This window comes from Lagopus leucura, unplaced genomic scaffold, assembly GCF_019238085.1.
Source record: "Lagopus leucura isolate 7727_CA_CO unplaced genomic scaffold, USGS_WTPT01 Super-Scaffold_100002, whole genome shotgun sequence".
Classification (NCBI taxonomy): Eukaryota; Metazoa; Chordata; class Aves; order Galliformes; family Phasianidae; genus Lagopus; species Lagopus leucura.
In genome coordinates this window covers 23591644-23606064 of record NW_024962263.1, presented here as the reverse complement: position 1 = coordinate 23606064, position 14421 = coordinate 23591644, and the positions used below count along the sequence as shown (strand labels likewise).

Below are 14421 nucleotides of genomic sequence, written 5' to 3'. Positions count from 1 at the left end.
CTCATTTTGCATTAATTTGTATTGTAGTGGAAGACAACAACTAGATTGTACCTGAACAGACCCATTTCTCCCAGCCTCTCCTCACAGAGCGTGAACTTCATACTTTTAACCTTGTAGTAGCGCTTCACTGGTGGATTTATAAGCAGAAAAAGGAACGAAAGTGAGTGGAAACTTTCCGTTTACTACAGTGAATGTAAAAGAATTATGAGATTCAATTTAGCAAGAGAATTACAAAATAACAGGAAATCATTTTGTGCAGTTTGTTCTTGCGTTATTGAATGCCCAGAGAAAACACAGATATATATATTCAAAAGAAAGGAATGAAGAGGTGATTTCAAATTGGACTGCCTCTTACTTCCTTTGAATCTGTCTTCCCTAAAGAGTATTAGTAATTAATGTATCTAAAGAGATAAACTAGCCCTGCGGAAAGATAAGACTGCTCAAGCACATAATCTTAAATGAAAAAGTATCAGGGATCAGGAAGAGGATAGAAAATAATGAAAGAATTTAGATCTAATGAAATAAATGAGACGTCTTCAGATTAGACAAACTTGTTAAGTATCATCTACAGATAGCTGGAGAAGTGGCTCCCCCTGCCTCAGAGCTCTCAGCAATCTGAGAAACCAAACTCATGGGAGATTAGAAAGGAGCAGAGGTTTTTGAGAGATTGAAAGAGAGAAGCCAGAAAATAATGGAATAATCAGGTTATCTTCAAAGCTGTCATTCTGCCACCTTCCACAAGCTCTGAAGTATTTTTTTTTTTTTTTTACTGTAACAGTAAAAATACATAAAAATTCAAATAAATGAAGTAATTTTGCAGCAATTGATTAAAATCCCACTCCCAAAGAAAATATTTACTAAGGTATAAAAGAGAGCATATTTCTAATGTGCAGACCAGTTCAACTCAGCTTAATGCTTACCTTTCAAGATTTACCAACTTAGACTGAAAGCCAGGAAATCATGGCATGGAGAAATAGACCTCATTGAGGTCTGTGCCTATGCAAATGACAGGCTTAAAGCAGGAAATCAGTCAACAGACACTGCAAAATGTGAGGTGGTGCTAAAATGTCTGCAGGAACAATTAATGTTGCACAAGAGAAGTAGCGATGTTAAACCCATTCTAAGGTGGGGTGCTGCTTTTTGCTTCATCCTTGTAAGTCATTCAAGGAGGTGTCAACTCATTGTTCCATGTGGTGAATCAACAACCACTAAGAAATGACTTCACAGAGATGGAGGGTGCTTTCCTCACAGAAGGGAGATACCTGATTACAGGCCTGTAAAATTCAGCTCCACCTGTCGTCTGTGAGAGAAGGTAAAAGCTCTAAGAAGATCTCCCCTTCCTCTCCAGTTCAGAGAAGTTTTCATTAACATGACAGGTAACCTGTTGCAAAGAAAGCCGATAGCATGGCCAGGACCTTACAGCAAACAGCACACATACCCCGACTGCCTGGAGGCCTCTGCAACAGACCAAGTGTAAGAAAACACACCACCTTCTATCCATCCCTCTATCTTGATTCCAGAAACCTGAAGGATTTGATTGGATTCCACTTTCCTGGAGGAACTCCATTATCTGAAACCCAAATCTTGCAGGTTGGGCTGCACACAACTTTGCATTAGTACAGGTGAGGGGCTGACCTGTACTAATGTAGGGCTGGAGAGAAACTGCAGAGAAGGACCTTGGTATCTCAGTGGACAGCATGTTGGCCATGAGCCAGAAGTGCACCCTTGTAGTCAAGAAGGCCAATGAGATCCTGGGGTGAATTCAAAAGGGCACGGACAGAAGGTCAAGGAAGTTGACCTCCCTCTTCTCTGCCCTGGTGAGGCTGCATATGGAAAACTGTGTCCCACTCCAGGCTCCTCAGCTCAAGAAAGACAGGGAACTTCCAGAGAGGGTGGAGCAGAGGACCACAAAGATGAGGAGGAGTGCAGAGTATCTTCCTTATGGGGAAAGGCTGAGAGAACTGGGACTGTTCAGCCTAGGGAAGACTGAGAAGGGATCTCAGCACTGTTTAGGAACATCTAAAGCAGGTGTCAAGTGGATGGTAGCAGGCACTTTTTGGTGGCAAGCAGTAATAGAAAAAGGGGCAATGGGCAAAAACTGGAACACAGGAAATTCCATACCAACACAAGGAATAACTTCTTTATTATGAGAATGACAAGCACTGGAACAGGCTGCCCAGAGGCTGTGGAGTGTCCTTCTCTAGAGATATTCAAGATACTAACTCTGTGACCAACTGTGTGGAACCTGCTTTAGCAGGATGTTGGCCTCAGTGATGTCCAGAGATCCCCTTCAACCCCTGCAAGTCCATGATTCTTTGATTCTCTGAAGAAAACTACAAACTAAGGTAGAGAGAACCCATCATAAAACCAGGAAGGGCCTTAAGCAATGGGATGACCCACAGTTGGCATTGCTGTGTCAATACGGAGATCCATCATACATCAACCTAGACAGAGCTCCAAGGCATTCAAATGCCCCTTTGCTTTTAGGATATCTGTGTCTAAAAAGTGGATGAAGCTAGAAACTTCTGCTATCTCCCCCCCTTTTTTTTTTTTTTTATTAATCTTTGACTCCATGCTACACTGCAGACAGAACTGAGGAACACGGCCTCTGCCTGCACACAGGGTATATCTTGAACACGTAACTGATACACTGAGAGATCATGAAACGCTCCCACAGGTCCTTGCCCATTTCTGCATTAAGGTAGATGTACTTTTGAGAAAAAAAATACACGTTGCTTAACATTAAAAATGACACACTGCTGTGCCCACTGTAGGTCCCCATGAGAACTATCAGTCAGCAAAGCAGAGATGCTCACTAGAGAAGATTCACCAAGAGGGTTAGGAGGCACCGTAGCCTCCTATGTTGAATGAGGAGATGGCAGCTGAGCTCACGTAACCAAGAGAACAGACTGTTACAGTCCACCCTATCTGAAATTTTATATGCTCCTCACCACTGTCCTTCAGAACTGCCAAATCAACAGTTATTGGGAAGTGAAGGTATTAACGTTAGGGCCACTGCATCAACAGCAAGCTGAAGGTCAAACAGGTGTGCCTACCAATGCAAGATGAATAACTATGAACTTTCATAGTAAAAGCATCTTACATGGGTAAAACATAATCAAAATGCTCACTTGAGTAATTTACATTTTCCCAGGAAATGCCAGTGTCTCCAAGTGACACCCAAAGAACTGGGACATGAGCAGTTAACAACACCATGTTGGAATTGTGATGACTGATTTCTATGTTAAAAGAAATAAAAGAACAGTTGAAAGTCAAAAAACCCACTTACCTGCTTCATCTCTGCTTGCTTCTGAATGCCAGCTTCAATATTGCATAGGGTCTTCATCAGTTCCATCTGCTGACTTCTTATTTCAGCATATTCTTGGAGGCAGAGGAGGTTGGTTGGAAGAGACCCCTGGAGACTTCTGGCCCAACCCCATGCATAGAATGGGACAGTAATAAACACTCATCAACTGGCTTTGCCTGGCTGACTCTTGGTAACCTCCATGGATGGAAATCCCATTTAAATGTCACTACATCAAGAAACAGTACACTGTAGAGTTGTCTAAACTATTATTCTCTTCGCCAAACAACTTGACTTCTGTGCATTTACTGTAACGCTGGAAGACAAAAAGCCTAATGCTTGAGTAATGACTGCAGATGAGGCATTAAGAATGCTAGCTACATGCAGAGTTATGCTCTGCTGTTCTATCTGGAAAGAAGCCAAACAGCAGATGATAGAATAAATATATAAATGAAAGCGCATATTTTCTGATAACTGAGATGGAATTGCTCTGGGTTACTCATTTAAAGAAAAAAAAAACATGGTTATAGACAAACATATAGCCAACAGCACACATAAACGTAACTGAATAGAACTACCAAGTGCAGAAATAAGAATTCAATTTCATTCAAAACAAGTAGCTACACTGTGAGAAGCAGACAAGTCTGCATTAAAAAAAATAATCCTTCGGTTTGTTTAAGCTCAAGACATTAAATGATTAAATCTCATTACGGCTTTGGTATGAGGCTCAGCAGCAGGCATAGAAAATGCACCCCAAGTTGCCAAGCCTCAGGTGCTGGTGCTGCTCAGCCTTGTCCAAGGCTCTGCTCCCAAGGCCCAGCACACAGCAGTGCAGTGCACTCTGCCCACCTGCATGGCACCCATCAGCCACAGGCTGCCAGGTGCTGCTGCTGTGGCCACCCTGCCCACTTTCCATGCTGCCCACACTGCCTTGCCAAAGCTGATTACACCTCATCTTGCAGACACCAGGGCATGGCTGCATGCTGACCTCCACTCAGTCAGCAGTGTGGCAGGCACACACAACTGCTTTGTTTTCTCCAGGCTGGATTTTCTTACTGAAGAAAGCAGCGTGCTGGTTCTCCTTTGCTGCAGCCAAAAACAGACAGGAGATCTCACAGGAGCTGATTCTGTTTATTGCTAAGGCTAAATCTGACGTTGGCAGGCAAGAGCTTTTCCAAAGGTCTGTATACACAAACATCTGAAGCCTATGATTTCTCAGATGGCTAAGGGAAAGAAAAAAAACAACAAAAAAAAAAAAAACACAAAAACAAAAAAAAAAAACCCTGGAGCCAAGAGACTGTGGAATATTAATTCAGAAGCAGACTACATTGTCAACATTCTAACAAACTTCCAGAGAAATGACTAACTTTTGGTAATTACTGAAGACAAGGCTACAAAAGACCATCCACATGGTCTTTCCTTATCTTCCTGTGTTTTCATGCAGAGGATAACTTTCCAGAGTCTGGCAGATTCTCCACAGGGCAGCTCAAAGCAGAACCAAATCAGAGTATCCTTTCAGATGCAAAGACATTTATTTCCCCTCTATCACAGGATCAGAATCACAGAATTGCTCAGGTTGGAAAGGACCTTAAAGATCATCAATCAAATCCAGCCACGACCTAACCAGACTACTCTAACAACCCTCTGCTAAATCATGTCCCTGAGCACCACATCCAAACTGTTTCTAAACACATCCAGGGATGGTGACTCAACCACCTCCTTGGGGAGCCTGTTCCAGTGTTTAACAGCCCTGTCGACTTCTGTAAAGAAGTTTATCCTGATATCCAACCTAAACCTCCCCTGGTGCAACTTGAGGCCACTTCCCCTCATCCTGTCACCTGTCCCCAGTGAGAAGAGACCAGCCCTGTTCTTGCTGCAATCACCTTTCAGATACTGGAGGAGAGCAATAAGGTCTCCACTTAGCCTCTCCTTCCCCAGACTGAACAGCCCCAGTTCCTTCAGTCCTCATAGGGCACATTCTCCAAGTCCTTCACAAGCCTTGTTGCCCTTCTTTGGACCTGCTCCAGCACCTCAATGTCCCTTCTGTATTGAGGTTACCACATATAAAACACACTGCCACCAGCACAAGCATCTAGCATTTCAGAACATTTAGAAGCACAGTCCTGTCTTCCTAAAAAATGGCAAATTGGAGAAACTCACAAATTTAATAGGCTCTATTTAAGAGGATTGACTCAATCATTTGAGAACTATAAACCTACCTGTTTTAAAAGCTTTCACGTTCTCAGCCTTAATAGAATAACTTATCACCTCTCTTCAGCCCCCCTCTTTGGCTGTTCTGTTATTTGCAGCAACCAAGGCCCAAAGCCACCCAAGTAGAGGTGCAGCCATCTGACTGTTCGTGTCACAGCAGCACATACCTCACAGGGAAAGACGACACGCAACTTTGTCACATTTCCAGCCTGGGAAGCTGCAATAGCATTTGCAGCCACTACCTAGTTTTGGGCTAGTTTTGAGCACCTTGCTTCCTGACAATCAAGACAAGAGTGACTGGGACAAAACAACTAGCACAAGCCAACTAGCAGTATTTAAACAAACAAAAACCATTATTTGCCTTTTTTTTTGGGGGGGGGGGTGGAGGGAGATATGCATTGCAAAACTGCTGGACAGTTCAAGATCAGACACCCAGTTTCTTGGCTTAAATCTCCCATGTGCACTTGATAGGGAAAACAAGAAAAACCCTCCAAAAAGCAAAAGTAAAGCATTATCTACTTTGTATGTAAGGCAGGAACACAGGACTACTCAGAGAATTTAATGTTTCAGACATGAGCTCTTCTGTTATATCTGCTTTTTGCGACATCACGATAATCTGTATTAATAAGCATTCTCATCAGCCTAACCTTCCACAGAACTGAAACCTCTGCAGTCATCAACTGAAAGAGCTTTAACAGCTGCTCAAAGGCACCAACAGATGCAGTAACAGCAGCCACCAGTTCTGATTTCTTTACGTAATTGTAACATTTGACCTTCTGATAATTTATGGAGATCATTAGAGCATAAAAGTAATGGCTATGCTATAATCATTCTTCCTCAGGGGCTGATGCAAAGTTATGAGAACCAATGCTAATTTTCATGCTTTAAGTTTGATACTGTTGTAAGGATTTTTTTTTTCTTACTCATGTTGTTAGAAATCCAAGATTATACACCTTATATACCTCAAATCAAGAGAATTCCACTGTGCAGCTCTTCTGCATAAGGAATTCTGCAAAAAGCTACCTGTCCAATCAACAGCTCTTAATACAAGGAACTCAATCCTTAGCTTTGGATACGTACATACAACAGAGCACTGAACTCTAACAAGCAAAATACAAGGGCAAGAACTATAGCTTTTTTTTTTCCCCCCCATTAACCTATTTTGTGGACTCTCAAGAGGAAGATGAGTCCTGTCAATGTTTTTTCATTGCATAAGACATCATATCTTACCAGAGGACATGTCATTATTTCAGTTTGCATCTCTCCCTCAAGAATACTTTCCTCTGATGAAGTAGTTCAAGGACAAGTCTGTTGTAGCAAGATATAACAAATGGATCCAAGCTATGTTAGGACTTCATCAGTAAAAGCACACGCTGTAAATTTACTTTGACAAGCAGGACAAATATTTGCATCACATGGCCCTACTGGAGGACAATACCGTGTACCACTGGTCACTTTCCTTTCAGGTCAACTTGATAAAAGTAAAAACTAAGCTATAAGGGATAATTATAATTATATCTATTATAATTAGGGTAAATTATGAACTTCCAAGACAGCCAACTAAGTTTTTTTTTTTAATAGATTAAGTAAAACAACTTTTTGAGTCTAAATAACATCATCTAAAATACTATATGACAATATACTCACTGTAAAAAACAACATACTATACTATTATTTCAGCCATAAACACGCATCTTGTGACAACTGAAAGCCAACTTGATGAAAGGACAGAGAAACAGAAAACTACTGTCACTCCAACTGACAGTCTCTCTCAGGCACATTCCAAGACATGAGTCTGAACACAGCTCAGCACAGCTGAAGATCTTGTTAAGGTCAATCCATCTCCCTTACGAAGAACTTACAACTCTGAAAAACAATCTCAGACACCAGACTCTGACAAAATGCATTCTGCATTTCCTTGCCAGAAAGCTGGGCATTGTTTTAATTTCAATAATTGAAACGGGTTTCCAGTTAGTATGTGTATTTGTATGCATGCTTGCCATGATACCCTTACCCATTAAAAAATACCACACGTGTAGCAGTCAGGCTGAGTAGTTAGCAGGCTAAACAATCTTAAAAGAAAAAAAGGTTACTTCTAGAACTTGCATGCTTTGAATGAAACTTCAGTTGTTGTTTTGCTTTATTCTGAAGGAATTCTTCGTAAGATTCTAACCAGTGCTACAGGCAGTTTATTTGTACATACCGTTTTTCTATTTCAAAGACAGGCTTTAGATTTTACTGGTGCATGGTCCATTGCCAGCAACAGACACACAAACCCACCAGTGAAACTGAAAAGTAGTAACAATAAGACACGCTTGAAGAGAATTTTTTTTAATATAGTTTTCATTTAAAAAATAAAATAGGTGAAGTTTTAAAATAGGAACATCAGATCCCAACTGAAATTTTAAAATATTCTTCCATGCTAAAAGCCAGAGTCTGGATGTGAGCCTCATGGAAGCCACACAGAAGTAACACTGAAAGAAATTTAATCTTTCACATTATTTGTACTGATATCTTTACTTTCTTGGCTTATGTGACTGTTGGTATTTTTACTAAATTGATCTGAATCCTCACTTTTATTTTCTATTTCCATAGCATTGCTTTCCATAGGACTGTGGTGAGATTCTCCACCTACTTCTGCTTCCATTTTTGTGACTGCATCCCGTTCTTTATCTTCCACATCCATTCCTTCCTCCGTTTGTGCTGGTCTGCACTGAACTTCCTCCTCTGTTTTACTTTCTGATTCCCCCTCTTTCCTCTTTGCCTTAAACACTTCAACTCCCATCATCCTCAGGTAATGAAGTCTCTCATTCTTGGGCACAAAGGCACGGAGCGATGTCTTTCCTTGCCAGCCACAGAGCACTACAGGACACTGAAGATCATCAGGTTTTCTACAAACAAGCAGTTACTTCTGGTCAAGTAGGAGAAAGAATCTTGAAAACAGTTTTACAGCCATAGCTTGAATGTACAACAATTAGCAGCAAACACAGCTTATAGCTATTTCTAGAAGAATCATAGAATGGCCTGGGTTGGAAGGGACCCCAAGGGCTCATCAACCTCCAACCCCCTCGGCACAGACAGGGCCGCCAACCTCCACGTGTAATATTAGAGCAGGCTGCCCAGGGCCACATCCAACCTGGCCTTGAATAACTCCAGGGACAAGGCATCCACAACCTCACTGGGCAGCCTGTTCTTGTAAGACATATGTATATTGTTCTTAACTTCAGTATCTAAACACATACCTGCTTGTCCCAGCATGCAAAGCAGCAGAAACCAAAACCAAACCAACTTCAAGACTATCCACTTCTACAACAGGTAAAATGATTTTCTGGCTCTGACACAGTTTCCAAAACTAATTTAAGCAACAGTGTGATGAACTTCACATTTAGAAAGATTACTCACAGAGCTTCCTAAATTGCTTAGGCAACAAAAACGAACAAAGAAAATGTTTATCTTTTTCCTATTTCTTAAAAGAGAAACAAAAGCATCACATGCAGTGATGCTGAACATCTGTGGTAGAACAAGTAGCTCTCCTCCATAAAGCTAAACTCTGCAACTGTTTTTGAAGAGGCACAGGCAAAGATAGCCTTAGGTCTTCTTATTCTGTCTTTACTGCTGACCTCACGACATCTCTACTGTTGGGTTTCTTCCCCTGACTCAAAATAAACTGCTATGCCAACAGCAGTTTAAGTAAGTAAATGGAAAGCTACATATGTACTTACTCAGGGTCTGGCTCATACTTCAGAACTATACTTCCCATCGCTGGAGTACAGGGAGAGAGGAAAAAAACAAATGGATATGTTACTTAGTACAAGGTTAGTGTCAAATGACAGAAATCAGAAAAATTTTGAAGAAATCAAGTTTCTAGACAGCCATACAGCACGACTTCAACAGCTGGTTAGCAGCTACCTGCATCAATAAGAAATTATAGATACTACCAGTGGTTTGCGGTTTGTTTTTTGTTCAAACCAAAATATGCTTAGGACTTAGAGAAACAACTGCCAAAAAAAGGCCCCTAAATCAAACAAATTAAGATTCAGAACCACAGCGTATTAATTCACTCAGTAAATGTAACAAGGAATTTTTAGATAAAATAAAGCAAAATAGCATATGGCAGCCCAAACTTTAGAAAACGTGTTTTTCTCCTATTTTGCCTCATCAAACCCAAAGTACAAGAACCAGCGATCACTTGAAAGTAAAATGATATAAATAAAGTGAGAAATGTCTCAATTTCTTCAAGCACTCAGCGCAGAGGAGAAAAGTTCAAGTACACGTTACTCCCCACATAAGAAAATCAGATGTGTACCTAAATTTGATACACAGAACCACGAGAAACAATTGTGTATGACAAAATTTCAACTGAGCAGTAAAGATTCATAGAGAACCTAAAATCTTTCTTGTGTTATTTCATGGGCTCCTTCACAGGACTGCTGCATGAAGTCACTAACCTGGCAACTCTCCAGCTCCCTGGAGTTCATAAACCTCAAAAGCTGTGACCAGAAAGAACTACAATTTCTAGTGGCACACTGGGCTTCAATAACGCTTAATTACCTAATTAACAAGTTTTAGGATAATTTTAGAGGGTTTTTGTGTGTGTTTTGTTTTACAGCAGACACAGTTTACACGTCAACGATTTTTTCTGGTTTTCCATTTTAAACAAACTAAACGATGATCATTTTGTCATATCACAAACTAGAAGATATCACAAACTGGAACATATCACAAACTTACCCATGTCTTTGACTTTCCTCTGTGTTTCACTGCTAAATTTACTTAAGAATGGATTTTCCTGGGTTAGCAGTATTTTAACATCTTCTATGCAGACATTTATAATCCTTGCATGGATGAATGGGTATAGAGTATATATTCCCTGTTCAATAGATATATATAATTATTTCAAAATGTAGTTTCTACTTTACAAAGGAAAAGTGTTCAAAACAGCATCTGCTTTAGCCAATACCAGAAAGTATTTTTTTTAATTTTAAAACATACTGAAAATGCAAATTACTCAATCTGACGAATTCAGGGCCAGCTGTGCTCTAAGCTAAAGAGAAAACCAAGGTATCTCCTTTGAAAACGCAGAGCTTTGTAATTACCTCCTGTGCTAATCTGAAGGCACATCCAAACTGCTCACCATCACTGTTGCGAGACCAGACTTTTATTCCTGTGTTGATAACCTGCAAAAGGCAGAGCCAATAAGCATTATTCAATGGTATAAACTGTAAATCATCACACTGAACTTTGTTTTTCCTCCATTGTTTGACTAAAACTAGGAAAAAGGTTGACTTCACATTTGCTCTTTGGACTGGATACTCATTTAAATTCATATGAAAATTCACTCAAGGGAAAAAGGAATTCACACCAGCGAAATACAGCTCTCTTTCAAGACAGACAATTATTACTCCTTTCCATGTTGAAAACACCACCGTGAAGAAAAGGTAGGCTTAAAATGAGGGCAGCAACTATCGAGATGTCATTTTAACCAGTGTTTGAATCAGAATTTTCTATTTTGAAAACAAGAGATGTTTAACATTAGGATGCCATAAAATCTGTGGTACCCAAAGACTTACTGTCTAAATAGTAGACTTTCGTTCCTTAAAATTTTGTCAGTTATGCAGCCATTTCCTGCATGTGGAATAAAAACATAAGTATCCATCTTGAAAATCTGATGCAAATGTTAACTGAATATACATGGGGATTTTTAGGATTCAACTGTATGTGGCCTTGAACAGTATCTGGTCTATCTGATCTAGATCAGTACATTTTATTCAATGACTTTTAAGACAAATCTTTAGCATTTGCAATGCATTTTTGTGGGGGATTTTTATTAACCACCACAATCTCTAATCCACAAAAGTTATTCATCTCATTACTGTTCAGCTTAACAGTTTTTCAGTTTTTGAAATTACTTTCAAACACTGCTTCCATATAACAGGGCCAGCTAATGGATAACTTGAGTTGAATTATTATTTTTGGTAAGCTTTCAAAAAACTCGTACTGCTTCCTAATATTAAGAGGCTCATATAACTATAACAGCATCAACACAAGCTTCTGATTATTTGTGAAGGTATCTGAAGACCACAGAACATTTCTGAGATGCCAAAAAATAATACTGATTTTGATCTTGGAGAATTACATTTACCTCCCTCGAGACAGTACTTCATCTCTTAGTAAAGGAGGCAAAGAGAGGCAAACATTCAAAGACAAGGAGTATCTGAAGGCTAATTCTCTATATGAACAGTTAAATCCACAACGAAGTTAAAGGAGGCAATCACTGATGTTTTTGATCTTTGTTGCAAAGATGAACCATACCTTCATCTTCTCACTGTTGTTGAGAAGCACGTTCCTCAGCTCCTTGGAAACCATGTACAGCTGTCTCTTCTTTCCTTCTTGCGTTCGAGTTAATAAATTCATCTTGGGAAATGAAGGATCCAGTGCATAAAACTTCCTATGGCCGTAATACTTGTTTTGATTAACTGAACAACAAAATTACATACACAAAACACACAGATGGGTGTCTTTGCTTAACCTATCTCTGCAAAAACCTTCAGTTAGTTGACATTAGCTTCAGTACACAAAGATCAGCATTTCAGAGACTCCTGCCATCAGAAGTGATTCAGTGTCACAGACAGTAAGATGCACTTGAACATTTCCATAGCCAACTACCATCCATGGCCTTTAGTTGGCTACCCTCTTTCAAGAAGAGTTTGAGTGCTGTGGAGATGGGCATCTAGTGCAAAGACAGGGAACAAGTTTACCTATGACCAACCAGACCCATCTTGTGTGATTAACTAAATTGCTAATATTCCTCAAACTGTTTGTTAGGAATCTTACTAGATAAAAAAAACAACTCTTTTTTTCTTACTGGATAGGAAGGAACAATGGGTCATCTTCAGGGAGAAATACAAAAGGATCTTCTTTAAAACCAAACAACTTCATTTTTTTAGATGGTGGAGGTCTAAAAAGCAAATACCATTGTCAATTTTAGTAAAAGTGATTTAGCACTGGGATATTCAACTCATTTAATCAACACTCGCTCCTATGAAACTGATAATATGCCAAACTTAGCAGTGGCATTTTACTGTTCTTCAGTAAGACAATAATGCATACAGTTGATTTTGTAAAATGAGGAAGCATAAGCAGTTCCTTGAGAGCAGAAGCCACACAAAGCAGACATTTGTGAGAAAGAAATTGTGGAGACAGTTTGAGATCTTTCAAAGGTCAACTTCTGAAGATAGTTATTTCCTTACCAGAGAAGAACGAACTATCAGACTTTTCAAATGCTGATACACCAGGAGGTTATTCTCTGAACTCGCTAAATTTGCAGATGTAGATGGAAATGTATGACAACTGAGAAGATTCAGTAATACTTACTGATCCACTTCTAAGAGTGAAAAACCAAAACAGCTCAATACAACTCAGCAATTACGAGCTGTCACAGGACAAATATTTAGACAGCCTCTTACCCGCAAACTCCTTTTTTGCTTTGCTCAGTGTCTGAATTTTGCTGTTCTTGTACTTTCTTAGACTCTTCATCTTCAGCAAGTGTTGGTTTCTCAGTAGTATCTTCAGAACCATCATCTGCATTTGTTGCTGTCACTTCAGTATCTCCTGTTTTTTCTGGTAATTTCTGATGAACCTATTTCAAATACAACATTTTCAACAAAGCCAAAATAGTACCTAATGAGTAACAGAAGGTATCTACACCTGCTCTTTGCACACATTTAGTTCTTTCAACTACTTCTATGGAAGTGCTTAAGGAGATCCATTTAGGGAGTCTAATTACTCAAGTCCAGACACAATCACAGGTTGCATTTACCACTAAGTATGGCTCTGAACAACTTGTGACCAAAGGTGTTTTTGTACCATTTATAAAATCACATTCAAACATTCACAGAGAAGATCATTTTAAGCTAGGATCTGCTGCTTTCTAGCACTCAAAATAACTTACTGTACATTTCCTGTAACAGTGCTACAGAGTTAAATTTAGAACAGCATCAACTATTTGGAAGATGTTTGCTTACAAACTTTTCTTCTAATTGCGACAGAAGTTTCACTCAATTCTTGAAGCAAATCACATAAACAGAAGCAGCTAAAAGGGATTGAGACAAAGTCTCTCTCCGAACAAGCTGAGATCAAATGACTCATGTCAACATACAGTGCTGACGGTTGAAAAACAAAACTGACAAAGACATTGAAGTCAAATGGCTGAAGCTGCTGCTACTAACAGTTCTACATACAATCCTGCTGCTGACATCTGCTGTACTGATCTGCTAGTGAATCACTCCTGAGCAACCCGTCATAGAGTAAGATATATTGAAAACAGAATTAACTTAGAAGAGAATAAGTAGAAAAAACAGTGTCAGCAGACAGACCACACACAACTAAAGGAAGCAACAGCTTTAGCTACCCAATCTAATCAGTGCCTGTAATTCTTTCAAAGTCTTAACTTCGTATTTAACTATGATCTTGCTATTTTGCTATGAATCATTTTTTATCCTATGTCACATAGTAAATTCCAGAAATGTTACTGAAAGTTTGCATTTCAGCTCCCTTAAAATAAGTTACCTTAGGCTGGCGTTTATTCCATGGCATTGGAGATTTTTTTATTAACACAGCCACAAAAAAGCCTCCTGTGTTCTGGTGATGTGGCAATATTCTAATGCTAGGAACAAACAACAAAACCATGATTGCAGTGTATCATCATCAGCTTTTGTGGCTCTCACAAAGCATTAGTGATGTCATATTTACTTTCAAGGTAAGCTTAAATATCCGTATTAGCATTGCACAGATTTAATTTATCAAGGCAGAAACAGGATCTAAAATAGAGCATTCTGACAAAATAACTTGCATCAGTGCCACGCATTCATGTCACCACTCACATCTGATCTTTAATGACTCACATC

General features: G+C 39.5%; 1 protein-coding gene across 1 annotated transcript in view; it reads right to left on the bottom strand.

The window, feature by feature from the left end:
* Positions 1 to 7076: 7076 nt before the first annotated feature.
* The window catches only part of NSUN2 (NOP2/Sun RNA methyltransferase 2), a 17033-nt gene continuing 9688 nt past the window's right edge, over positions 7077 to 14421 (bottom strand). The window contains exons 12-19 of the mRNA XM_042869059.1: positions 14084 to 14180; positions 12982 to 13154; positions 12381 to 12473; positions 11828 to 11963; positions 10612 to 10692; positions 10247 to 10385; positions 9238 to 9277; positions 7077 to 8406 (exon numbers count right to left, since the gene is read on the bottom strand). Of these exons, the coding sequence (XP_042724993.1) occupies positions 8001 to 8406; positions 9238 to 9277; positions 10247 to 10385; positions 10612 to 10692; positions 11828 to 11963; positions 12381 to 12473; positions 12982 to 13154; positions 14084 to 14180 (1165 nt within the window). The 3' untranslated portion in view covers positions 7077 to 8000. The remainder of the gene's footprint in view (positions 8407 to 9237; positions 9278 to 10246; positions 10386 to 10611; positions 10693 to 11827; positions 11964 to 12380; positions 12474 to 12981; positions 13155 to 14083; positions 14181 to 14421) is intronic.